At 39.4% G+C, this 27,773-nt stretch overlaps 2 protein-coding genes across 6 annotated transcripts in view; one reads left to right on the plus strand and one right to left on the minus strand.

Annotated features, from left to right (window-relative positions):
* Positions 1-1,237: 1,237 nt before the first annotated feature.
* Positions 1,238-13,565, minus strand: OXSM (3-oxoacyl-ACP synthase, mitochondrial). 4 transcript variants are annotated; one of them, XM_036886140.2, is made up of 3 exons: positions 13,529-13,565; positions 5,827-6,943; positions 1,238-4,183 (listed from the first exon to the last, which is right to left on the minus strand). In XM_036886140.2, exons 2-3 carry the CDS (start codon positions 6,816-6,818, stop codon positions 3,781-3,783), a joined length of 1,395 nt encoding a protein of 464 aa, XP_036742035.1. In that variant the 5' UTR covers positions 6,819-6,943; positions 13,529-13,565; the 3' UTR covers positions 1,238-3,780. The 4 variants fall into 4 exon arrangements, with proteins under 4 accessions (XP_036742035.1, XP_036742032.1, XP_036742033.1 ...); XM_036886137.2 differs by lacking the exon at positions 13,529-13,565 and adding an exon at positions 7,498-7,600; XM_036886138.2 differs by lacking the exon at positions 13,529-13,565 and adding an exon at positions 7,442-7,565.
* Positions 13,566-13,750: 185 nt separating this feature from the next.
* NGLY1 (N-glycanase 1) overlaps positions 13,751-27,773 on the plus strand; it is a 51,892-nt gene continuing 37,869 nt past the window's right edge. The window contains exons 1-3 of one of the 2 annotated variants that reach the window (XM_036886122.2): positions 13,751-13,985; positions 21,331-21,445; positions 25,586-25,831. In XM_036886122.2, coding sequence (XP_036742017.2) covers positions 13,855-13,985; positions 21,331-21,445; positions 25,586-25,831 — 492 coding nt within the window. In that variant the 5' untranslated portion in view covers positions 13,751-13,854. The remainder of the gene's footprint in view (positions 13,986-21,330; positions 21,446-25,585; positions 25,832-27,773) is intronic. The other variant, XM_036886121.2, reaches the window with a different exon arrangement.

Below are 27,773 nucleotides of genomic sequence, written 5' to 3' on the forward strand. Positions count from 1 at the left end.
ACCCTGAAGATGAAGCACTTCGTAGGAACACTTTTGCAAAGCATCAGAGTAAAAAAACAAAAAGTATATATGATGAAGTACCTAAAAAATGGCCATAGTTAAAGATCTGATAAGTTTATTATAACACAATTGACAAGGAAACTATTATTTCTGTGACATACATCCTCTTGATGACACCTCCACACCAAATGGGCCACAGCAGTACACCAGTGACACAGGGTCTGTGAATTGGATCACATATTGCATTCTCCAGAAGCAGCCAGCCTCACAGAATGCTGGAACAGCTTTCAAAAGGTACACCAAATCACTGCCATTATCAGGATGCAGAATATACCTAAATCAAAGACTTCAGTGTGGTAGAGGCCTTCTCCCACCCCTCTTCCTTTATCCTTCAGGCCATTTCCCCAACAAATCTCTGACACAGAAAATCCTGTCTCGGTATCTACTTCTCAGAGGACCTGAATTAACATGAGCTATTATTGTTTTTATTATCTTAAATTCTCTACTTTTTTCTTTAAATGTAAAGAGCCTGAGATGGTAGTTGAAGGTTGGTGGTGGGAATATTTGAGTCCACAATCATATGCTTTTGAAACTGGACCTGGGAAATAATCACCAATTTCTAGCAGTTCTTTTAGTATTCTCAGTAACATGTGTATCTGTAGATACACACATATATATATACACACATATACATATATTTTTAAACATGTATCCATGTATCCTTTATTACATCCTTGCACATTTGTGATTTTCAAGGATTCTTTGCTTAAAAAGCTATCAACAGTTCTAGTAAATTTTTAAAAACATTGTCTTCTGTCCAAAAGGCAATATATATTCAGTTAGAAAATAATAGTGAGATAGAGTAAAATGTTATAAAATGAGTAGGGATTAGGGATGGAATAAAAGTCAAGGGTATCTATATTGATTAAAGTACTTTTAAAAATCAGCAATAAAAGAGGAATGAAATGTTAATACACTCAAAAACATGGAGAAATCTCAAAAGCATGTGAAAGAAGCCAGACACCAGAGTATATTCTGTATGACTCAATTTATATTAAATTCTAGAAAAGACAAATACTACTTTAGTGACAAAGTTCTTCAGTGATTGCCTGGAGCTGAGGGACTGACAGGAAAGGGGCACAAGGCAATTTTGGGATGGAAACGCCCTAGGTTTTGATTGAGGTAGTGGTTATGTGAGGGTGTGTACACCTTTATCAACTCATTTAATTGTATACACTTAAAATGGGTACATTTCATTGTACATAAATCATCCCTCAGTAACGACTTTTTTAAAAAAATGATTTTTAACTTTGGAAGAACCTTGGGTCAAGGTATTCTGCTTCATCAGAGCAACCATCTTCTCTTGCTTGTGTTTTGCAACACCCTTTGGACTTGATTCCTTCATAGGAATCAAACTTCCCTCCAATCTGTTCTTCACTCTGCAGCCAAAGTGATGTTTCCAAAAGAACATGTAATTATGTTCTTCCTATTTTTCTTAACATGTAACAGTTATGGTTCAATCACAGAAACAGAACCACTAAGATCAATATAAATATACAGATGATAACTTGTTATCAGGACTTGACCTCACACAATTATGAGAACTGGTGTCTGTAAGGCTGTTATGTTCACCTGTTATTTTCTGATGTGGGAGTTTAAAGTCCACAGGGCAGGCAGCTGGGAAGGGAAGATGGATGTAAAGTTTCAATAATAAGCTGGAACCCACAAGCACAAGAATGAACTGAAACTGGTCTGTTCTTGCTGCCTCTGATCTTGAAGGAACGGGCAGAAGCTGGGGCCCTTCATCCGATGGAGCTAAACACATACCTGACCTAGAAGTCAGAACAACTGAAGAGGGTCCAGGGAAGCTGTAGCAGTGGCAGACTCAGCCACTGCCTCACGTCAAGGCGGTGAGCTAGCAAATCCACATGTATGAGCTACAAAGCGGCTGCTTGCTTCGCTTCCATCCTCCAATCTCCTGCAAGAATCTCTTACTGCCAGTCCTCATCAAAAAACACACAGTAAGGAGAGTTCTGAGAAATGCTGTTCAGCCAAGCCAAGTTGACACATTACAAAACTGCCGTTAACACCCCAAACTTTAAATGGCTTCCTATTACTCTTACTGCCTTAACAAAACCCGTAAGGTTCTTTGTGACCTAACTTCCACCAGATTTCCTGGCTTTATCTCCTAATTCAACACACCTCCCCCCATCTCAGGCTGTATGTATTCAGGTTTAATACAAATGTTCTAACTTTTCTAACCTTTCCCCACTGTTCCTCCTACCTGGAATATTCTTCCTTCCTTCCCTTTCTTCCTCCTTAACCTGGCTGAGACCTTTTTACCCTTATGGCCTCAGCTTCTTTTAGGAAACCTTTCTTGACACATCATTCTACTGCTGGCAGCCAATACAAAACCACGTTCATGGTGAGCACTGAGCAAATTTCAGTTAAACAAATTAATGTGAGCCAATAAGAATTAAAATTGATCATAGATGAATGAACATGGCTGAAGTCTTAGGTGTATAGGGGATAAAGTCACGATTAGTGGCTAGGCAATATATTCCTTCTATTAAATGTGAGGAACACGATTCACTTCTGCAGAAATATATACTTTCCACTAGTCCATTTACTCACTTTGATATACAAACCCCCACTGCAACAAAAACTTTCTTAGTTTGAGTCCTCCAGATAGCAGAGCCTAACACAAAGTAGTTTGTTTGGAAGGTGATTCCTGGGAGTAGGATTAAAAGTCAGGGAGGAGGGACAGGGAAGGAAAAAAAGGGGGGAGTTACTGAGCTGGCTAATGCTGCAAACATTCAAGTTTTACCTGGCTGGAAACCCTCTGAGGGCAGGCGAGGCACTTACCAACCAGCCCCCACCTCTCACTGGTTGAGTGTTGCCTTTAGGAAACTTGTCCCTCTCCCAGCACTGCCAGCCAGATGGGGATGAATGAGACCTCTTGGCTTTAGAGAAAGCCCAGAGGTAGTGAAAGTACAGGTACCACCAGCACTCAAGATGGGATGCTGGGAGAAAACACAAAAACTGTCTACCACAGCTTCCACTGGAAATACAAAAAGAGTAAGAAATGCCAAAGCAGTTTCACCTCCTTCTCTCAGAGTACTGATGGCTTGGGAGTGTAGGGAAATTCCATTAATTTACTGAATGTCTGTATAGACAGAAGAAAAGTGAACTATATAGTAAGAGGTAAAGAGATCATTGCTGGCTGACTGCTTTATCCAAAGAATACTGATCAGTGATACAAACTTTCAGTTGTACTGGTATTCCTTCTCTCTATATTGTAAGGCAATGGTGTGCCTGGGGCTGCAAGGTGCACCAACCTTGCCTAGCACAGAGCAGCTACTCATCAAATGTTGGTGAAGGGGACCACGGCAGGTGAAATGTCATAAAGAGTTGTTTCACCTAGAGTATTAGGAAAACATATCAGTGGTTCTCACCTGATGGCTGTTTTCTCCCCCAGGAAATATCTGACAATACCTAGAGACAGTTTTGCTCATCACAACTGTGAAAGGAGTGCTACCAGGATTTGGTGGGTAGAGATTAGGATGGTGTTAAGCATTTTAACAATGTACAGAGCAGCTGTACAACAAAGAATTACCCTGCCCAAAATGTCAATGGTGCCAGAATCGTGAAACCCTGACACAGATAAAGGGGATACGGGTATTGACACATAAGTATATGCATTTATATAAACATATTATTTCCCCTTTAACATAGTTTATAACATTTTAAAAATCAATGTTTAATTACAAATGATTTATCCTACATGCTAGCAATACAAAGAGTTGCATTAGTACCACCAAAACCAAAGGAATTGGTGAGTCCAATACGTCTTTTCTCAGTTTTCCATTCCTGTGCCTTTAGTGGAACATAATTGAGATCGAATTCTGGTTCTGTACAATCCAGGTTTAAAGTAGGGGGTAGTTTTCCGTAGTAGCAAGCCAGAGCAGTAAAAGCAGCCTCAACCGCCCCCGCAGCTCCCAGCAGATGTCCCGTGGCTCCCTTGGTTGAGGAAACCGCGAGGGCACGAGCATGGTCTTTAAAAAGGTGTTTGATGGCTTTGTTTTCAGCGGCATCTCCCAACGGCGTGGAAGTGGCATGTGCATTGATGTAAGAGATCTCTTCAGGGTGTACACTTGCATCTTTTACAGCAGCAGCCATACATCTAACAAAATAAGAAAAGAATTTAATTTATCAGAACTAAGTTTAATTTTAAGACAGGATTCAGGGTCTGTATGGCTTATATGGAAGAAATGTCCAAGTATACTGGAAGAAGAGAATCCTTTGCTCTAATAACAGACCCCAGCTTGGACTGCCATGTGAGAATGCCATCTGCATGGGAGTGATGAGGCACCCCAAAGCCTTGTTTGGATCTAGCACGAGAAAAAACACTCAAACCTATGGATTTCATAATCTCTAATAAAACACATTTCCATTTATTTGAATTGGCTTTTTTTCCCTGGGGGGAAAAAACCATGTTGAATCAAGCCTGGAGTAACTTTTCTTCTAGGAATTTTTTATCAGTAGGGTGTGTGTGTACAGAGATCTAAAATGTGGAGAAAAGTTCTATAACCATGTTCTAATTTTCTTTCACATTTAAATGTAAAATTTGGCATATTTCCCAGTAATCTAAAAAAGTCTTCAGCAGTACTTCAGTAATTCAAATACCTTCCAAAAAATCCTACTTAGGCTATAAGAATCCCAAATAAATGAATAAGTACAAAGCCAAGCCAAACAAACAAATCCAAAAATAAAACATTTCTGTGGAAGAACCTTTGAAAATCTCATGTATGCCTACACCCTCCTTGTTAGTTCCTCATCTCTGAGCTACACAGACTTCCAGCTCAGACTACAATATGAAGTGTGCTGAAAGGTTTCATTTTTTCTTCATCTAGCTGGATACTATGTTTGACTTTTGTAGTACCAGCAACTACTCACTAAAACAGAAAAGTATAACTGAAGGGTCAGTAAACAATGGGCTTGACCAGATGCCTGTGTCTGTAAATAGTTTCACTGGAACATGCCCATCCATTTATAAATTATCTATAGCTGCCTTCACACTAGAAGGCAGCATTGAGTCGTGACAGAGACCTTATGGCTCACAAAGCTGAAAGTATTTACTATTTGTCCCTTTACAGAAAAGGTTTGCCACCCCTGGCTAATTTAATTGGTTAAAACACAATATGACCTAAGCAGGCTAACCTAGTAACACATTCACAGAGACTTTTTCTTTTTTTAACTTAACTATCTCTTCTACAATAACAGCAACTCGTTTCTTGAAGTGTGGTCCTCAGATCAGCAGCATGGTCTTGTTAGAAATGAAGAATCTCAAGCACCACTGAGACCTAGAGAGTCAGAATATGCATCTGGGTGATTAAAGGTTGGGAAGTGCTGATTTAGTAACAGCAGAACCCTGCTCAAATGAAGCAGAGACCAGGCACATCTAGAAGAAAGGGTTAACTCTCCTGCCCAGTCTGATGAAGGGCCAAAGAGGACTGTGGGAGAGAGCACTCACAGTTGTTTAGCACAACTGGAGGCATGAAAACTTGGTAAAGACATACATGGCCATATTCCCAACTTTACTGGCTTAACTAAGATCCAATTTTTGTCAGGATGTTCATTAAAAAAATGCTTTCAAATATTTCAGACATCATGAAGCAGAGAGTTAAAAAACACTGTTTAGTCTGAAATGGAAAAACAGCAGGGATACCATACACCAAGGCATGGTACTACAAGTTCTTCTAATTTGAGAGTCCAATACTATGTCTTATTTGAAGAAATACTATGAATGAAACAACCAGTCTTTACCTTAAGGCACCTTGTCCTTCAGGATCGGGGGCGGTTATGTGACCAGCATCACCTGAGAGCCCATAGCCCAACACTTCAGCGTAGATCCGAGCCCCTCTTTGAACAGCATGTTCATGTTCTTCCAGCACCAGCACAGCTGCACCTTCTCCCATCACAAAACCATCTCTCTTTGGATGAAATGGTCGACATGCCAACTTAGGATTAGAATTTGTACTCAGAGCGCGGGCTCTGGAAAACCCAGCAAGAGATAATGGGCTAATGCAGGAATCTGTGCCTCCAGCCACCATCACATCAGCACTACCATGGGCTATAAATCTAAAAGAGTCTCCCACAGCATGAGCCCCTGTGGTACAGGCTGTGGACACCGCATGATTGGGGCCCTTGAGTTTATATCGAATGCTAACCTGGCCGGCTGCCATATTGACCAGTATCTTAGGGACAAAGAATGGGCTAACTTTATTGTAGCCTTTTGCCTGAAACATCAAAGCAGTTTCAGAAACAACTTCAAGAGGAACCATTCCCATGCCAATTGCAACGCCGGTAGCCACTTGATCAGCTTCTGACTGAGGATGCCAGCCGGAATCTCTCATGGCTAACTCTGCAGCTGCAATGGCCATAATGGTGGGAGAAGACATGGACTTGATAGCTGATTTGGACACAAAGTCTTGTTCATTGAACTGACCTTCATCACAACCTCTTGGCACATAAGCAGCAACATTGCAAGGAATACTCTGATACTCTTCACCAACCAGTGACACAATTCCACTCTCTCCTAGGACAAGACGATCCCATATCAGTTGAGTTCCAACACCAAGAGGAGTCACTAAACCAATGCCAGTAATGACAACCCGCCTACACAATCTGGATGTTGGCACAGTTCCAAAAAGCCTCCTTTTACTTCTTATTAATTGCTGACATAATCTTGAATGTAGATGATATGGGTTTGTAATTTTTAGGAAATTTTGCAAGCAGTTTGACATCATGGTTGACATGCCGATGATCAGAAACACGTTCCTGTAACAGACCACAATACGTCCAGGCCGTACTTCCTGTTGTTGAAATGTTTACAGGCCTAAGAAACAGTATCCCAGGTGTTCTTTCAGGTGCTCGGTGTGAGCTGTTAACGAGCACAGGGAAAATAATGTTAACATCCTTTTCATTTATACTTATCAAACCACGTGTTTGGACTTAACTCCCTTGTCACACTCGAAGTACCCTCAGACATTTGAAGACAAGGAGGTGAAATGATGATTCACTCAATTTACCGAAACAAAATTATACAGTGAAAAACATAAAGGCACTCCTACCCTGACATGGGCTGCACGAAGCAGCCTTTTCCAGAATTACGAGGGTTTATGCTAAACAGCACTTCTGGTGTCAGTGAGACAAAACACATTTCAGAACCTATTCTTTGCGGTAACGATAAGCGGACTTTATTGACCTTCAAACTGTGTTGATTAAACTGGTTTTCCAGTCTACGACGGCCGGAGAGTGAAGGGGTGCTGCCAGTTCCCGGCACCGCCTCTCAAGCACCACCACACACAACTGAAAGAATGCACGGAGAGAGGAAACGAAAGTGGAGCCCAGGTGCTCGGACACCCCTTCTCGACCCTACCCCGCCCGGAATGTGCAGCGGAAGGCCGGGAAGAGAAGCGCAACCAACAGCGGTACCTTCACCCGGCCGCGCGCCGGCCGCGCAGCCGCCGTCCGCACGGGCTCGTCCGCACATGCGCGCGCAAACGCAGGCGAGCCGTTTGGCCGGCTCAGCGCATGCGCAAGCGCATCCCATCCGGGCCTGTGGCCCCGCCCTTGCATCACCTTGGTGAAGGTCAGCCTGGCGGGCGGCAGCAGGTAGCTGGCGTCTGTCCGGGAAACTCCTGTCTCGCAATATCGGTGACGCGGAGATAATCAAGAACGTGCCCGAAACGCGATGATACAGCATTTTTGTCCATCAAAAAGGGGATTTTTATTTTTAGATGATGATAATGCCTATATTCTCCTGTTGCAGGAGAAGGGACAGTTATAGTCTACTCGAATCCTAGGAAAGAATTAAGGAAATTCCTATGCCTCTCAAAATTATTCGTAATAGTAAAGTAGAACTAACCAAAATGCTCAACATCAGGAAATTGGTTTATTTTGTGGTACATCTAAACACTAGGCAGTCATTTAAAATAATTTTATAAGTGAGTGTTAATGTGGAAAAATGTTCAGACTGTTTGGAGATGGAAGTTACAAAGCTATACAGTATATCGTTTTTAAAAAAAAAAAAAAGATTTCTTTAAGGTCTATAAGAATGCACAGTTATTGTGATGTCCCCCCCTTATTTTTAATTTGCCTTATTTACTATAATTTCTATAATAAATAATGCTTGTAATATAATAGGGCAGCATTCAAAATAGTATAGCCAATGTCTGTCAAGAATGCAGACAAGAACAGGGAAAAATATTGACATTTATTTCTAAGTGTCTGAAAAATTCAGTAACTTTATTTGCTCAGAGCTAGCTGTGAATCTATGAAGGGAAAACAATATGGAAATACAAAAAAAGAACTCAGCAAGGTGGTATTTATTTAGATGACCATGTATTGCTCACATACTGTGCCAGGTGTGTTTTGTGTTCTTTATTCTTCTTTAGCTAAAGGATAGACAATATATGTCCTGCAGCTGATTATAGCATTTCTCCCAGCCATACTTGTTTCTGAACAAAGTCCCTTAAAGTGATTGTTTCCAGGTAGAGTGCTCTGACTTCTTCCTCAGCTCTAGAGAAGAAGTTGAGTCAAGCTTAGCTTTTTCTGGTTAGTACTGGATTTAAGTGAGTTTTGAAATATACTTTGAAATAGCTTAGAGAAGCCCACTATGACTTGAGCCATCCTTGACCAAGGCCATTTCAATCATTTCTGAGTATGACCTTCATTCAGTAACAAGAATGACTTTCAGAGGAATTAAAACAAACACACATGGTTATAAAGTAACATTTGATGAGTGAGAAGTACCCAAACTTAATCTTTTCATTGCTGTGCAGTACTTTTAAATTGCAGTGTAAAAAGACATACAATATTTTCCTTAAGGCCAAACATATAGGAAACATAGTTTTAATGTGCTGTTTTGTTTTTCTTTTGTAATATCAGAAAATTACCTTGGATAAGAAGTGACATATCAATTAAAATCTTATAGAAAAGTAAAACCACCAAAAAGTCATTTCTTTTTTACTTGTACCTCTGATCTCCTTCCCTTTGGTTTGGAATGGGGTGGAAATTTTATGATATTCTAATAGCTGCATATGACTTGGTCCTATATTCCTTGCTACAATATCATGGTGTTTTCTTACACCAAAATCTTCAGAAAGACTCCACTTACCATAGCCTCCTATTCAGACTTCTTAAGAGTTTCTTGAATTTTTTGTGATCTGATTCAAAACCTTCCAAATACATCTCCATTTTTAAAAAATAGATTTCCATCCAGCCAAACTTATCTGACTCTGGATTGCCATTAGCTTTTCTGTTTACATCTCTGTATATTTGCTTGTACTGATCTTCTTCAACACTTATTTTCCTCCGACCTTGTGCTAGAAGCTGGCATATAAAAATAATAGGGCATGGCTGTTGCTTTCAAGAAGTTCATAGTCTGGTAAAGGAAGACAGCCATAGAAATGTACAAACTATTGAAACAGGTGCTATCATAGAATAGAACAGAATTACTGTATTGTAATGTAAAGGGAACAACCAGGTCAATGCTACCTTTCAAAGTCAGGAAAGGCTTCAAAAAAGTGACCTTTGAACTGCATCTTGAAAATAAGTAAATGTTTGTCTGTTAAACTGGGTGGGAAAGGGCATCCGGAAGGGCGGAGTAGAATAACAGCCTGGAGACTTGGTATCTTTCAAAATGCCAACAGTTCAATACAGCCAATGTTAGATTTGAGGTGTGGGATGCAGCAACAAAGCATGAGAGTAAAGCAGGGGCTCACCACAAAAAGTCATTGGCTTCATGCTGAAGACTGGATTTGATCCTGTAGATCAGAGATGATATACTGGCAGCCCTGGTCTAATTTGGATCACAACATTCTTTAATTGAATCTAAAATTCCTCTAGGAAGGATATGGGAAACTCTCTCATTCTCTTCACCAGGTCTCTGCTACTCCTTTTTGTCTTAAACAAAGCCACTTCGTACATTTAAGTTACCTGCGTATTTTCCGACACCATAGAGTGTGGGCAAGGGATAGTCACAGAAAACGTTTACCAGAAGAGTAACACGAGCAGAGGTGTACATTAGAAAGATCAGTCATTGCAGTGTGCAGGGTGGCTTCCATGGATGCGGGAATGGACACAGGAAGAGAGTTAAGACTGGACAAAAGATTAGGCCCTGAGCAAAGGCAATGGCAAGGAGGAGAGATGCAGGAGATGTTTAGGAAATATTACTAGGGTATTGTCCCTGATTAAGTGTGGGCAGTGCCCACAGCTAGAAGTCCTCCTCTTCCACCTTCTTAGCCTCCAAATTCAAGTGTTCATTCAAGTTTTTTTCCATGAAACCACCTCACTATGAAATTTTATTTTCCCTAAACCAGGAGTTCTCAAGGTTTACTGCACACCAAAATCACCTGAAGGGCTTATTACTACACAGATAATGGGGTTTAAAGATGGGGCTTGAGAATCTGTCTTCTGACAAGTTCGCTGGTGATGCTGACACTGCTGGTCTAACCACCACTGTAAATTCACTATGACTTCTGTGAAAGCAGGGTCCATACTTATCTACTTTACAGGGCCTAGCACAGTGCTTGGCCTTTAGTAGCCACCTAATAAATATTTGGTGGGTGAATGGGCTATGAAATGCATGAATATACACATACACTCATATTGGCTTATATATACTTAGATACATGCAGTTCTTACCAAACGACTTGTTTTTCTTTTCACAATAACTCTTTTGCATAATCAACTAAAGGGCTATCTGTATATAAGGTGTTATCATTAGTTGTGTCTTTTCTAGTAGATTAAAAGTCTCTTATGCCATCTGTCTCAGACTGCTTTGTACTCAACTGGTGCTCTATAAATAATTGTTGGTTAATCATTTAATGCAATCACACAATAGCAAATCACCACACCAGTTTCTGAACGGCTTCAACCCCTCTCCTTGCTGATGGTCTTTATTGAAATTAACATTTTCTCTTTGATGACAAAACTGATCCTGGGGAAAATTTAGTGGGTTATTTCTTTTTTTCTTCCATTAAAGAATAGTGTTACCATGTGTCAACTATAAAGATGGTTAGCTTAATATAGCTGGAATCCTTGAAAAAAAACTGATGATTTTGGAGCAAAAAAAATTGAAAATCAAGTAAAAAATAGGAAGTTCAAAGATGATTTAATACTAGAGCAACCTTTAGTTGTCTGAAGCAATGATGGGTATCATAGTTTAAATATCTTCAGCTTTTCTAAATGAAACTGAAAAATCAAAATATTTTCAACTTGTCTTAAGTGGAAGAAGCAGAGAAAACAACGAGTCAAAGTGCCTTATTGTAGTAAGTTCCCTGAATAGCTTCATAAATTGTGGTATCCAAGAGAGTTTGTAGTTAGCGAAGAACTTTAACTTCTAGAAGTATTGATAAAGTAATTTGGAAGGATTTAAATTTCAGGTAATCTATAATAACTTACTGAATTACCCTTGAAATGATGATGTCTATGGTTTTATAGACTGCATATCATTATTACAGTGTTAATTCTGTGGCACTGGTGTTCACACTGTGGTTGCATGTTCCCCACAAAATGCTCTATAGTTGTTACCTCTGTCAAGGGGAAGGCTAAGCTGATGGCATTCTGTCCCTCTCCTCCGTACACACTCCTGCTTCAGTTCTAGAGCACCTCTACTTTGGTGTTTTGTATATACTGGGTTTCCTCCTAAGATTTTATTTGAGAAAATAAGTGTCCTGTTGCTTTAAAAAAGTTTTAAGTACTACATTGTATATAATAATCTTATACAATTATTAGAAGGACAAATGTGAAAAATGAAACTCAAATTAAGGTGAATACAGTTTGTGGTAGAGACAGCAAGTTATAACCCCACTGTATCCTTTAGAGTTGTGGGTGGTGCCTATCCACCCACAGGGACTACATTTCCTAGCCTCCCTCCTTTTATCTAGATGGGGCTTCATTTTCACCAGTTACATGGTAGAGAAAATGTTGTGTGTCATACGTATGGTTTTGAAGCAGGTATGCCCTTTTTACCCAACCACTCACGAAAAGCAGAAGTCTCTGTGTCTCTATGGCTGGAGTTAGCAAGCTATAGGCCAAATCCAGCAGGCTGCTTGTTTTGTAAATAAAAGCTTCATTGAAACATAGCCATGTCAATATTTTAAAGCATTGTCTATGGAACTATAACTGCAAGGCAATATTAAATAGCTGAAACAGAGACCTTATGGCCACAAAGCCTGAAGCATTTACTACCTGGACCTTTACAGAATATGTTTTTTGATCTCAATTCCATGGGTTGGAAGGAGCTTGGGTCCCTGAATCATTACTTTGAGGAAAGTTACCCACTGAATAATGGCACCTGCATTATTAAACTGTTATGTGAGCAAGAGAGTTCTCTTGTGTTAAGACATATTTTAGTTACAGCAGCTAGCAACATACTACTGGTTAAACACACGAGTCTTAGAAGCTAGTCCAAAAACCTACATATCAGAAACTTCTCACATATGTCTAGTGATGAATGGTAATTGAAGTGGATGGTATAGCTCAGAGTCTTGCTCAGAGATACTGAAAGAAAATTTCAAATTTAAAAAGCAAACAGAAGATAAAGCAACAGGAACATTTAAATAAGCTACTTAGGCAAATATCTTAAAAGCATTAGGTCAAGAAAAATACTTATTGAGGTTTGGAAACGTAGGTCTCCAAAGAAGGATCCATCAGTGTGAGGGATTCAAGAGTACAGTGAGACCAAAAAGGATTAATCTGTTTAGGATTCATCTTCTAAGAGGAATAAAGGACAGTAATCACATGATCTACCTGCAAAACAAAATCATGAAATACCTGCCTGTACTGTGTTAGATGTATATTTTTACTGCCCCCACACCTTGCCCATTTTATTTTGTCGTTACTGTGTGTTTTATGCTAGTCACCAACAGTATGTTGAGTCCACAACCCACTATATGCAAAACACTTCTTTATGGAAGTATCTTTGTATTTGTGCTCATACTTATGCAAAATATTTTCAGTCATTTACCTAATTCTAAAATTAGAATCCATAACGCTAGAAACCCGGCAGAGTTTATAGCCACACGTTTGTTTTTGAACATTGGTCCTTCCTTCTGGGGTCTTTTATCCACGTCTTTCCAGGAAGGCCTAGCAATCTGCGAGGAGGAAGCTGTAAGATTGTTTTATTTGGGGAAATGGAGGTGGTTGGCGGTGGTAGCCTTTCCCCAGCCCCGTGGCTGGATCTACCGAGGCCCACTGCAGAGGAGCACAGCGGCTACGACGCCAGGCAGCACAGGCCTGCACCCGCCACCCCGCCGCTCCTGCCCAAGCTCCCCGGCCCTGATCACCAGGATCCCCGGCCCACTGGGTCGAAGACGGCAGACGGCAGACGGCAGACGGCAGCCCTGCCGACCAGATCCTTGCCCTCCTAACTCCAAGCTTCCCACCCTCCCCAAAAAGCCCCCAATCCTCCAGGCTAAGTGCCCTCCGCCCTTCCCTGCCAGGGACCGCCCGTACTTACCAGGGACCGCCCCGGCCTACCAGACCCCGTCCCTCACGACAAGGCCCCGCCCCTGTACGCAAGGCCAGCCCCCTCACGACCAAGCCGCGCCCCTGCCTACCAGTCTCCTCAAGGCCAGGCCCCGCCCTCCCTAGCGAGGCTCCGCCCCCAATGCCCAGGCCCCGCGCCCCTCACGACCAGGTCCCGCCCCTTCCTGCTGAGGACCCCGCCCTTCACGACCAGTCCCGCGCGCCGCCCGGCCCGCAGCAGTAGCATCCGCGAGCTGTGGCGCCTGCTCAGTGCGGAACGCGGCGCGCGAGGGGCGGCAACGGCCGCGGCGCTCAAGCATGGCGGCAGCATCGCTGGGCTGCTCCTCGGGCTCCGCGTCCCCGGCGGTGACTGAGCTGTGCCAGAACACCCCGGAGACCTTTCTGGAGGCGTCCAAGCTGTTGCTCACCTACGCAGATAACATCCTCAGGTGCGAGGCTGCAGGGTCAGACGCGGACTGCGGTGCGGGCGTCGGGCGGCCCCTGCTCGGCCCGGGTCTGGGGGCGCCCAACCGGACCCCTGAGCGCGGCCAGGCCCTGAGGGACCGGGGTTTGGGGCCTGGGTCGGAGGCCTGGAGACCCAGCTAGGCCCCACTCTCGCCGGAGAAGAGGAAGTTTCTGTGCACTTGTGACTTGGCACCTGATGTCTGGCTGCTATGGGGGGCCGGAGGTCCCGGGACGGAGGCCGGGCGGAAGGAGGTGGGGAGGCGTACTTGGGTCCGGTCGTTCAACAGCCTTCCCTGTCAGGACGTAAGCGGTAGCAGCGTTCATTCCGCTGCATGGATTTTACTGAACAGGGTGCCTTTAAATTTTCACATGCTTTTCGAAGTTAGTCACAAAATGTTCTCTTCCCTTACATTTTGTGAATGTTCTAACACGAAAGTTTAATACAGTATACTAAAGTGTTTTTTTCAAGCATGTATATTATAGTCTTTTTCTCCTCCATTCTGTTGATTGAAATATTATTAACCATATTACTTTAAATTTACATTTTTCATATTAACATCTGGATTCTCCCTTTCAACCTGAACCTTGAAATAAGAATTAGTGAAGATAAGAGTAATTTCTTTTATTCTCTCCTTTGAGTAAAAGTACACTTCTAGATCTCTAAGGGACCTTACAGATTTTGGAAATTAGGAGGCAAGTTTGAATATTCATTTTTAATCATCCACTTCAACTCAGATCAAATGATGTGGCATCTTGAGGGACATGATGTGTGGGCAAAGGGAATGGACCCGAGGGTAAAGGAGGTCCAGGTGCCAGGTACTTTAAGTGGTGTGACATTTATCAGGTCACCATGAACTGGGCTTCTCTGTCCCCTGTAGCCCTTGGCGCGCTTGCTCTTCTGAGTAGTGAGTACATTGATACGAAGTTTAAAAGAAAATTCGTCTCAGTTTCAAGATTATAGATTTCATGTGACCCAATTTTAGAAACATTAGTTACAAGTGCAGTGTTTAAACCCGTGGAAGTTACAATATTGTTCGTGTAGATAACATTCATTAGTGGATTTTAAAGTAAAGGAAAAACATACCGAGCTCTTACTATGTGCCAGCTGCTATGAGAGATGCAGCATGTGCAGGGGTACACAGCTGCACAGTTATCACCAGCATGGGACTGCCTTCCTCCCCTGTGGCACCTTCTTAACTCACCCCTACCCTGAGAGGTCTGACAGCTCTTCAGAGTAGGCGGATGCCAGTGGGCTCAGCACAAACGAGCTTGTAGGCTGAGTTCTCCAGAACCCATCAGGCTGGACCTCCCATCTGGATCGCCACCAAACTATTTTAACCTCACTATTCAGAAAAGGGAGGTGGCCTTGTAATGAGGATTCATGTCTGTTTTCAATCCACTATTGAAACCAAAAATGCTAAGATCAAGGTGTTTTGAAGAAGGAAATTCTTTGCATGCAAATGACTTGACATCATAATCATTATGAACATAGTATAACTCAGAGAAGAAACTTGGCATGCTGTCAGTTACTGTTTACAGTTTTTACTGTGGCTCTGTTGCTGATCTTAAGTTTTTATCTAAAAAAGGAATTAGAAATCTGGAACTCACATAATTTATAAAGATGGTATGAAAAACTACCCTTTTTACTTTGTCTTAAATAGTAGTAGGCCCTGCCCTCCTGTTCTTAGAATTCAAACTCCATCAGGATTCAGGGGTGGGGAGTAAAACACCTTTTCTTACCCTTCGAAATCCACTAACTTGCTAACAGATCTCTTCTTGATCCCCAGCCACACTGTATTACATATCTACTAACCTAACTTGTTTGAGAGTAGAAGGAACCAAGGTTCTCTGTTCCTTTTGCTGTTTTGGGAAATCCACTACCATTAGAGATTAGGAACTGGGTAAAGGGTGTTGTCTTGATAGCCCTTGTTCCTACCTCAAAGCCTGACAGTATTTTGTACAATGAGTGCTGAAATGAGAATTTCATTAGCAGTTTTTTTTTAAACAGCAATATTTGTCACCATATTCAAGTTAAAATAATACTTCTGATTAACTTTTAAATTTCTGCTTTGGAGGATACTTATCCTATTCCCCAACTAAGACATAAATTGCGAAATAAAGTACATGCTAATTTGCTTGCACAATTTGCCATGAGTTTGAAGCTTTTACCTTTTCCTTTTCAGTTCACTGACTTCTAGATAGAGATAAGCTGTCCTTGATAATACATACTTTCCAAAAATCTGTAATAGTTTCACTAGCGTTTAACATGGGGTCCTTAGGTAATTTATTCCATACATTCTTTAAAAGGCATTTAATTGTCCACTGATTTCTTCTGCAAACTGCACACATTATTGGCTATGAGTTGCACTGGGTATGACTGGGAAGGGCCAGGAAGGGAAAGTGGTTTCTTCTGTCAAAGGAAATAAATGTTTGGGAGAATGACACAGTTTGGAAAATAGCTACAGCATAAAATCTAGAGAACAATTCAAAGATAGTGTTTAACCATTTATATGTTTGTGTGAGGAGATAGCAGGGAGACCTAACTGGAATGGTTTTAAGAACAAGTTTGGTAAGATGGGACCAGTTGATAGAGTAGCAGAGAACATGTATTTGACATGATAGGCAAGAGAAAACAATTGTAGTTCTTAGGCTTAAAAAGAAGTATAATGAGTGTCATGTAGAATAATGTTATGTAAGAAGACATAAGGCATGAGTTACATTTTTTAAGCTATTGCAGTAATCATAAGCATAAATTCGGATAGAATGGAAAGAGGTATTGTAGGCAGGGATTGGTGATTCTTGATGACTATAAATGCAAGGAGTGGAACTGGTTATGGGAAGAGACAACCAAAATAAGTTCAGGTTTCTAATCTAGGTTACTGTTGACACCTGGAGAAACTGAGTGTGAGTAGTTGATTAGGGATTGATGAGTTGTTAATTAGGGGCTGGTGCGTTTGTTGGCATATTGTATGGTGGAGAGTATGTAATCTTTGTAATCAGACCAGTGGGTTTAAATCTCGGTCAACCATTCTCTGAGAGTGTGATTATGGGCAATTTATGTAAACTCTGGGCTTCAGTTTCCTCATTTTTAATAAAAGGAAAGATTTGTGCTTATATTACAGGGTTGTTGCAAGAGATAGATATAAGGATCTGGCACATATGTTATCTGTTAACTGTTTTTCAAGGTCCATTTGAAAAAAGCTAGATTACATGTATGTTTCCCTTGTCAGCTACAGAGAATTGGTAGAGTTAGAGCAGAGATGGTTCCCAGATGGTTCTAAAGGCAGATAGATGTCTTCAAAAAATTTATTTTCAGAAAGACTATAAATAACTTAAAAAAATGACCTACTGCAGATAAAGTGAAGGTTCTTATGGCCAGGATTCTCACCTGGCCTTGGTCGGCTAGCTCACCACACACTGTGTGCCAGATCTATGTCTATCTTTTGCAACAGCCCTATAGTGTAAGTAAACGTTATTATTGACTCTATATAAAGAGCTTCCCCCAATGCTCTGTGCAACATGGTGGCCCGGCTGCAAGGCTGCATGGCTGCAGGAGAGCAGAGACTAGAGTGGTGGCAGCACCGAGGACAGAGACTGAGATGGCTGCGGGGGCAGGGAGGCCCAGAGGCAGAGACTGGCTTGCTGCAAGCAGACTTGCTCTGAATGGACTGGATTCTCGGAACTGACCTGCCACCATGGGAATAAAGTTGGGTATAAACCCTTTTACCCCCAAGAACATGCCATTGTCATTCTTTGGTCTCACTGAATCCATAGTGAACTTGCCCAGGACTGAAACCCATTGGTAAGACACCTGCAAACCAACTTTTGTGATTAGTAATAAAAATACAAGATTAAAGGTAACTCTCATGCACTAAAATTCCATTGATGTGAATACTTTCTAGGAACACATTCTAAAGAGGAAACAAGCTAGTAAATGATTAGATATGTTTAATTCTTAGTGTTTCTGAAATTCTGAAATAAACAAATATTTATGTTTTCCCTTTTTCTGAGGTGCTGTGGCCTATTGTTAACATATCATAAAATCTTAGAAATGTTAACCTTAAAAATAAAACTCAGTTATTTTACTAGCAAAAAATGGGTTTATTCGGGAGTATCAAGAGAATTGTAGTTTGGGACATGCAAGCTGCAGCAAGACCATAGGCAAGTCCAACAAACAAATGAGAGGAATGTTATCGTCTGGAGAAGGAGGAAGTTGGGAGGGATTATTTTGAGTGAAAATCCATCTGGGAAAAGCAAGAGCTCAGGGTGATGGTGATCTTTCGTTGGCTGGTTGCAGGGGTGGTCAGTCTGCAGCAGGTGCCATGTACATCTTTCTCTGTTGGGGCCTGTACCTGAAGGTCCTTCCCTGTGAGCATTCTTCTATTGGGATTGACAATTCTTCCTATAATTGGGGTGGAGTAGTATTGTTCCCCTCCTAGCTTTCTGACTTGTAGAAGTGAGTTTCCCTTTATTAATTTCCACGGAAAAGTGCTAGATAGTGATTAAGGTGACAAGCATGACTTTTTTCCCACCATTTACTTGTAAAAACAAAGACTGATTTTCATAAGGTAGAACAGTTTGGTAGATAAGTGAGGTTAAGACAAGAAGACACCAGAATGTGTTCAAAGTGATGGTTGAATGAGAATCAGGAAAATTTTCAGACCTTTTAAGACCCATTCATTCAACTCATCATCCACTTGTAAAAAGAAAACCTCAAGTGAAAGTGCAAAATAATTGTTAACAAACAAGATAAATATTACAAGTTGCAAAAATAGTTGACGGTCAGCGGAGATAGGAGAAAACACATATATGTGTTATAGCAAAAAATATTTGAGAAAAGTTTACAGAGAAAATGTTACTGAAAGATCTGGCAAAGATAAAGGTGATCCTTAGGGACACTTTAGACAGTACGGGATAAGGAGAGTGTAATGAGCTCAAGGAGAGTGGACACACTGGGATGATGCTGTAAAGCTGGAGATTCAGAAAGTGTTTTGAAGGCACTTTTCCAAGGGCAGAAAATGTAATCTGATGGATTTGCAGTCTGATAACGCTGTTGCCAAGTTCACCAAGCCTTTGAGGGCATCCAGGGTGGAATTCTGGCATTAGTCTGTCCTCAAGACTATGGGTGGTCTATTCAACATACTTGAAAAGAGGGAGATACAATTTGGGTAACTGGACATTATTGTCATTTTTGGGGTTTTTTGTTTGCAATATGCTTCTAGTGAGAAAAATTAATATGTGAGGTCCACAGATGTTGTAAAATGGTAGCATTTTTATTTATTTTTATTTATTGCTCACTAGAAACTAGAGGAAAATCTGAACTTTACAAAGTCTATGACAGAGAAGCTTTGAAACGTATCAAAATAATAAGCTGTATCAGAACAACTAGTGTATGTTTTATAAAAATTTTTAAACAGTGAAAGAGAAAACTAGAAAATTAAGCCCAGTGAAAGACTGGTTGTGCGGAAATATGGAAGCTATAGCAAAAAAGTAGATTGAAATAACTTTCGCACAAGTGGGATCTATCACCGGGGTAGTACTGATATGCTTATCATCCTGTGGAATGTGTTGAGTATCATGAAAAGATTTCTCACTTATTTATAACCAGCTATGAAAAATACAGAATCATTTTATTTATTTATTTATTTATTTATTTTTAAATACAGGATCATTTTATAGTTTAATGTTTTAAGTGATAAGAAACTTAAAGTTTTAAGTAGTAAGAAAAGGGAAGCACATTTACAATATGGTGTGTTCTAGAAGCCAGGGATGCTGTGCCCGGAGCAGCTACAACAGAGTCCCCAAATCAAGAATGCCAAAAACCCTGGTCAACACAGAATAAAAGAGAAGAGCTTGTACTTGTTCTTTGTGTTTCTCAGCTTTTAGTGATTTTCAAATAATCTTTGGTGAAGAACAATGTTTTTGTTTTTAATTTCTAATACTTTATGGACCTATAACTTCTGTAAAATACAGTAACAATTTTGTGGCAATTTCAAACTGCTATAAGAAGTACTGAGTGCGCACTCTGAATTTCTGCACTTCCATGAATAGGTAGAAAGGAGTTTGTGGTTTGGTAGTAAACTGGACATTCAGTAGACTATTTTATAGCCTTTCTCTCTTATTTTCTATAATAAATTTACATGATTTTTGAAATAAAGAAAAAAAGGTTTAAAAGAAATTCATGTAGTATTTATGACAACTTGTCAACAGGGAGTTGCTCCGTCGAAGACAAATGTGAAATTTGTTGAAATTTCCACAGTTAAAAATCCTTTTTTTTGCTTTTGTTTTTGTATCAAGGTATATAGAGAACATACATAGTTAAGACAAAGATCAATTGCTAGTATTTGCCCACCACCCCCATTCCCTATGCCAAGCAGATGGCTTCAGTACTCCCTGCTGTGGACCCTAGCCACACAGCCTCAGAGTCCTTCTCAATATAGTGCTAATGGAAGCCACTATCATTTTAAGGGAGTTGGTATCAGATATGAAACCTACTTACCATCTTAAATTATGTTCTGAAACTCTTTCAAGTATAATACTGTGATTATCATAACCGGTATTTTTTTCCTGACTTATTTTATAGTCCTTCTTATTTATCAAAGTTATTAAATATCTCAAGTCAAAGTTTTTAATGTACTGGTCTTATCCTGTGTATACTATTCAAAATTTTAATCATGGTAAAATTAATTTATATCTTCATTTTATTTTATTACCATACTCGTGACAAAACTCAACTGAAGTTTTTTGATCTGAAGCCAAACTTACAGTAAAAACAATCGTTGAATTAGGGAAGAAAGAAAATCAAGTGACTATAAAGGTACACCTAGGTTCGTGTCTGTCAGTAGTAAAATCTTTGAAGAACTGCAATCCATTTTTACATTACTTCTTAATTTATTTTATTCATTCACTTCAGAGATACTAACCATCATTTATGTATCAGGCACCAGTCTTGGTGATTGAGATCCATCAAAACAAAACAAGGCAAACCTTATGCTCCTCTCTGGAGCTTACATGGATTTTTTTTTTTCAGCAATCCAAAAACTCATCAAGATATCTAGCTTGAACCGCACAGAATTAAAATATCACATGGATTTCCCTTATGGCACTATTAATATTATCAGTTGTGAAAAACAGTGAGGTGATAATAAATGTCTACTAAGGTAAGAATCGTAAGATCAGGCTATTTTTCTAGACTGCTTCCTCTTTCTTAAAGTTGGGACCTATACTACCTTGTAGCAGTATAGCCAGTAATAGATGTGAAAATGAATGCAAAAACATTATGAAAAATATAAATTGTTATATATAATCAAACTTTTTTTTTTTAATCAGAAACCCTAATGATGAAAAATACAGATCTATCCGTATTGGAAACACAGCTTTCTCTACTAGACTCTTGCCTGTCAGAGGAGCCGTTGAATGTTTATTTGAAATGGGCTTTGAAGAGGTATGTTCAAGCCTTTCTTCTCTCCAATTCATATGCAAAGCATTCATTAGAGTATTAATGGATAATTTTTTAATTAATCATTTTGGAAATCTGTGCAACTTATTTCTTCGCCTATTAGACATTTAAAAGTCACAGTAAATATACCTTAAATTAAAGTAAAATATAACGACTCTTCGCCCAGGGGAAATTCATACAAGTATCAATCCTTTAGAATAAGGTCAGACATGCCACCGAAGGACCAAATTGTGGCTCACTTTAGACCTCTAGCAAAAGCCTGCTTTGTGAGCACACATTAATACCAATAGGGTCCAACCACCTGTCTCCAGTAAGAAAAATGAAAAGAATAAACACAGAAAAGCTGAATTTAGTTGCCACCCATAAGAGCTCTCTTCTGTAAGTGGAGTGAAGAATCTCAGTGTGTTTTTTTGTTTTCAGATCAAAAGAAAAGTTTGGTGTTTCCATTTTCTAGAATCCTGTGATTTAGTTATTTTAACTACAGTAAAAGTAGTTATTTAAGATTGTGAATGTCCTTTATGTGTATTTACTTAAACCATTTCTACTTTACAGAATATTGAGAAAAACAACCAGGTTATAAAGACTCAGAGGTTAATGGCAGTCAGAATTGGCAAGACTGTAGACATTCTCATGGAGATGTGCTGAGTTGCTGCAGGATGTATTTTCCTTCCTGCTTCTTCTGCTTCCCTCCCCAGAGTCTATTCCAGGCCCTACAGCAACTAGACAGTCAGACAGACAGATAATAGATCCCTTCTCACATGGAGCTTACATTCTAACAGGTTAGACACGCAGCAACATGAAAACAAAAATGAGTGCAAAGAAGAAAAGGCATGGTAATGTAATATAAAACAACTGTAGTGGTTGGCAGCTGTGTAAGAATAATATTATTCAGGGAAGGCCCCTGAGGAGATAATATTTGAGTTGAAACCTGAGTGACAAGAAGCTGTTCAGGTGCGGAAGCAGGTAATAGTTATTTCAGGCAGAAGGATTTACATGTGCAAAGAACTTCTAAGCGGAACCTTTGTCACAGAGAGTAGCTACAGAGGCAGGGGTTCTGAGGACTGTAGTAAAAACTTAAGACTTTTTTTCCTAAGTGAAATAGGAAGCCATGGGAAGGTCTTCAGCAGGGAAGAATGTTTTTGAAGATTCCTTGGGCTGCTGTAAAGAGAATATTCTGGATGTTCTGGGATAAGTGCAAGGGATACAGTGGGGAGACCAGTTATATTAATATATAAAATGTATTTTTATAAGTAAATCTATTAGTCTAAATGAGAAATGGTATTGGTTTGTGTAAGTTCCCCAAGGGTGGGACTCTTTGTCATTTTGTGCCCTGTGTTGCTCCTAGAGCAGTGCTGGTGCATTTGGGCACTCAGTGTTCATTTGCTGAATCAAAGACTGATAGCACTGAAGGTGGGGAAGAAGTAAAGGGAGCCAGGATGATTTAAGCAGAGTGTACAGGACTTGCTGATAAATTGGATGTGGGAAAGGAAGGAATCAGGGATAACTCTCAATTTTGGTTTGAGCAGCTGAGTGGATGGGAGTGCCATTAACTGAGACTGAGACATCTTGGAGAGTTACAAGTATCGGGGTGAAATCACTTGCTATCTTTGGGTTAATTATACTGATATGCTGCTAAATATTGAAGTAGAGAAATCAAGTAGGCGCTTGGATATGTGAGTCTATAACACAGCAGGGAAGGTCAGGCTGAAGATAGAAATTATGCTGTCATCTGCTTATAGTTACTCACAGACATCCAAACAGAGAATTTAAAACTATAGAGGGGAAAAACTGAGCGCATTGCTGATTTTCTTCAAGGAAATGCAGATTTTTCAGAGTCAAATGACAGGAAAATTGAGCAAATGACAACTGGAGACTATTAATTTCTCATTTTTAAAGTGTCATAGATCTAGTCAAATCAGATGTCTTTCATTCAGCAAATATTTGAGCACCAGGTGGGGTGACCACCTTCCCTAGTTTGCCTGGGACTGACCTGCTTTTAGTACTGAAAGTCCCATATCCTAGAAAACTTTCCTCAGTCTCAGGCAAACCCAAACATTGGTTTCACCACTGCCAAGTAACAAACCAGATTGAGACTTGCAGTAGTATTTAATGCAAATAGAGCCACAATTTCAGGAAAGATTAACCTGTTTTGATAAGCCTAATTTATACTTCAAGTTTCTGACTGGCCTTGGACTTCACCCCTCAGGACCCATCTGAAGTAACTGTTTTAACAGTGTGGCTAAGCTGCAGGGGGAAAAGTGGAGCTGATTCCACTGGTGAAACTGAGCTCAACCATCAAAAGGAAACTTGGTGGGCTTTAAAATGAAGTAGGAATCTAAGGCCTTTCCTGAAATTTTCAACAGTATATTAAAATCGTGGACACTTTTGGGCCCATCTGTGAGGCTGCATTCTTTTTTATGAAAATTCTGAGAAGGAGGTTGAGAGAGACATAATCCACATGGATATGTGATCCATCGGGCTAGCTGTCTGTCTTGCGGGCCCTCTCCAAGGTGTGGACTGAGACATACGTCCCGATAGCTGTCCTGCTGTTCTACCACCTCCATCCCCACAGGGCATCTGCCTTTCTCAGTGCTGCTCCATGGGTGATAGGAGATGGGAAAACTCCCTCTTGGGTTTTAAACAAGACGTTTAGTTTTTCTTCCCAGACCTCATAGATGTGAGGTGGTTCTTTTCTAATGTTGGAAAAGTTACTACGTTCCAATTTGTGCTAATCATTGCATATGTAATCACAACTGTAGAAGTACTCTTCTTCAACCCTTCCAACTGTTTGTACAAACCTGTGATTTTTGGTCTTTGTTCAGTCTAAGATGGAGTCAATTACAGAGTAATGATTAAGGTGATGCAGTTTGCATCCTTGCTCTGACATTTATTCTGTAGCATCAGGCAGGTTATTTAACTTCTCTGAGCCTTATTAATTTTTATATAAAAAGTGGGAATAAACCTAACACGTTTCAGGGTGTTGGTGAGAACTACTTGAGATAATGTATGTAAAATGTTTAGCACAGTACCTAGAACACATCAACAGAATAAATGTTTGTAGTCTTTTTTTACAGCTATTATGGTAATATAATGGAGCTTTCTGGCCTCTTTCAGCTTTTTAAAAAAGATTCACATGGAATTGATTTTCATGTCATTATTGAGTAGTGTCTTGGTCAGTTGATTCCTATAGGTCAACTGGATTTTACCATCACCAGGAATATAGGGTCATTCTCGTTTGTGAGTTTAATTTAAATGCTCACAATCTACAATTTATCTGTTGTATAAACAACCAGTCATTTTATCTCATTTGCAATTGGTGGAATTACTGTTTTAACACTGTTGCTTTTCAAAAACACCTTGACACTTGATTGAATATATTTTTGACTTTTTCCTTATTTTATAATTGCTATTTTACATTGTGAGCTTTGTCATAATGTTAATTGTATCTTAAAGGGCTCTGATTATATCATGGGTATTCCTTAAATGGATTACTACTATAAGTATGGAATTTTTGTTGTTTGATTGTATGTTTTGTTTGGACCACCTTTGTATACTGTTAATAATCTTGTTTTGAATTAATCATTGGGGTGTACTTTGTGTTACCTTGGAAAAATTAGTGGACCCATATACAAACTTATAATCATGTAGCTGTTAAAGACTTGGGTTTAGAAGGTTGTTAAATAACTTCTTACTGGTTTTATGTGACCCCTGATCATTTTGTATGGTTGTATTTCTAGTATTATTATCTCACAGGGAATTTCATAGAGAATAGTAATCATATGCTGTTGTACAGGAGTTACGAATGTGTATATTTTCAACTCTTAGGAGACTCTCTGACTTATTACTCCTAAAAGATAAAATATTTTTCTATATGTCCCTTGAACCAATAAAATAGGCTAAGTATTATATGTTAACAAGGAGACTGGTTTTCTTAGTATTCTGGTTTATATTTAGGCATTATTTAGCTTTGTATAAAAAGAAAGTCCCATAATGGTAAGAAAACAGTAATTTTTAAAATATGATGTATAATATAATACTGGCTTTAGTTTTATCTGTGTGTGTGTATAAGGATGACTGTCAGTATAAAGCAACAGTTAAAATTTTTCCTAATTTTATAAATTCTAGGGAGAAACACATCTTATCTTTCCTAAAAAAGCTTCAGTGGAGCAGCTGCAAAAAATTCGTGACCTGATTGCTGTAGAGAGAAATAGCAGATTGGATGGATCAAATAAGAGCCACAAAGTAGAATTTTCTCAGCAACCTGCAACCACTACCCAGCTTCCTACAGCACAGTCTTCAAATCCTAATGGGTTAACCCAGCATGCAGAGAACAGTAAAGGGCAGTCGTTAAATCCACTGTCTGCTCCAAGGGTAATGTTAGAATTAACCATTCTTAACTGTTCCTTTCAAAGTGTTGAAATAGCAAAAGCCTTGAAATATGACTTAATCCTAAATTTATGCCCCAGTTATTCTTGGTTCTTATAATTCTAATATATTAGAATCTAATATATGGCTATCTTTTTTTATACTCTTTAGTCTTGTGGCTTATTGCTTCAGAAGCAGCTTAAGTTTTGTTTGATTTTATCATAAATGTATCTGTTGCCTTGGTACTTAAATCAGCTATATAAATTAGCATATATCTTTTAACACCTAAAACAAAGTAATTAACTTGCTGGAAACAAGTATGGTGATCAAATTAGATTTCCTCTACTTCAGTGGCACTTCTGGTTTAAATTTCATCTGTTGCCATTCACCATGGGGATTATTAGTTTCAGTAACCTAACCATTATCAATCCTTCAATTCAGTAAAAGAAATCAGCTCTTTAGGTTTCAGGTAAATAATAATGCATTCATTTATTGATAGTGGTACTAGCAAATCAGTGAAGTTTAGCTATAGCATACACAGACACATACTTCTGAAAAACAAATCAAACTTTTGATCTTTTAGCAATCTTGGTATACTTAAATGATCTAATATAATAGGAAATTATCCTGCTTACAAAAATCCCTTTTTTGATAAGGGTCCTTAAGTATTTTTCTCCTAAATCTTCACTGTCAGAAATATTTTATGATTTTTCTATAGTAATTTTATCAGTAGCCAGCTTAAAATCAAATCCTTTTAATTTAATTTTGGGAAAACACCTTGTCATTGTCCTCCATATAGAGTCAGATATTAAATCTACCCTTCACCACCTCCATCTGAAGAATTCCAGAGCCTTTAACCCCACCACCTTGGTAGTCAAATATTTGGCAGTCATTCCAGTGTCTAGGCTGGGAATGCCCTAAGCTTGTTTTTAAACAGTAAAGAATAAAGGTGGTAAGGGCTGGGCAGGAGAAGAGACAGAGGGTTACTTTCCTTTTATAAAGTTCTGGTTGAGAGGTTCCCAAACTTCTTTTCAGGGAGGACTAACTCCTCTAATATTCCTCTGTGACTCAGTTTACTTAGGTTAACTTTAAGTCTTTAAATTTTTTTCTCCTTTCATTAGCTTCACAGCTAAGGTTTATTTATAATAATAAACAACCAGTGTTTATGAATGCTTCTTAGAAACTTACTGTATACTTTGGATGAACTAGTAATGATACTAAGCTGGTATGGGAGTTCCATGAGACAGCATACATGAAAGCTTTGTAAACTATAAAGGACTTTAAAGGTTTGCCTTTGATCATAGTAGTTCTTTCTGTAAAGTGTCTGAGCTGCTTCATTCAGTAGGTTTTCACAGAGTAACAAAAAAGTGGGACTGCTTAACTCTAATATGACAGAACAATAATCCTAGTCAGTCCATGCCTTAGAATAGTGGTTTCCACTCTTTTGAGTACACATTTTGCCAGTAATAAAATGTTCAATATATAACCCAATAAATGTCTGTTTACTTGTTAGTGCATTAATATGTACTTTATACAATCATGAAAAAAGTGAAATGAAAAGTAAATATAAGATGCACCCCAGTGGATTATTTTGTGCCTCTCTCTTGAACATGTGCATTATACCGCCTTGGAATACCTGAGGTCTTCATCAGTTTTGCAGTTAAGATTGTTACAAATACAGAGGTGCATTTAACCTCTTTCTTAGTTTTAGCACATATTCTTATGTTTTCTAATTACAATGTTAGAATATATCTTAAAATTCCCTACTTCATCTTTTGTTGAATCCCAGTATTACAGTTTAAAATGCACGGTACTAAACTAGTCTTACGGAAAAGCATATAATGCATGAAAACATATTATTTTATCTTTCCTGGACTAAGTAGTATTTTGTTAGTATTCTGGCACAGGAAGACCAGTCACATTTCTGAATCTTCTTCAACCTCTTTCC

The sequence above is a fragment of the Manis pentadactyla genome, chromosome 14 (genome assembly GCF_030020395.1).
Source record: "Manis pentadactyla isolate mManPen7 chromosome 14, mManPen7.hap1, whole genome shotgun sequence".
In the NCBI taxonomy this organism is placed as follows: domain Eukaryota; kingdom Metazoa; phylum Chordata; class Mammalia; order Pholidota; family Manidae; genus Manis; species Manis pentadactyla.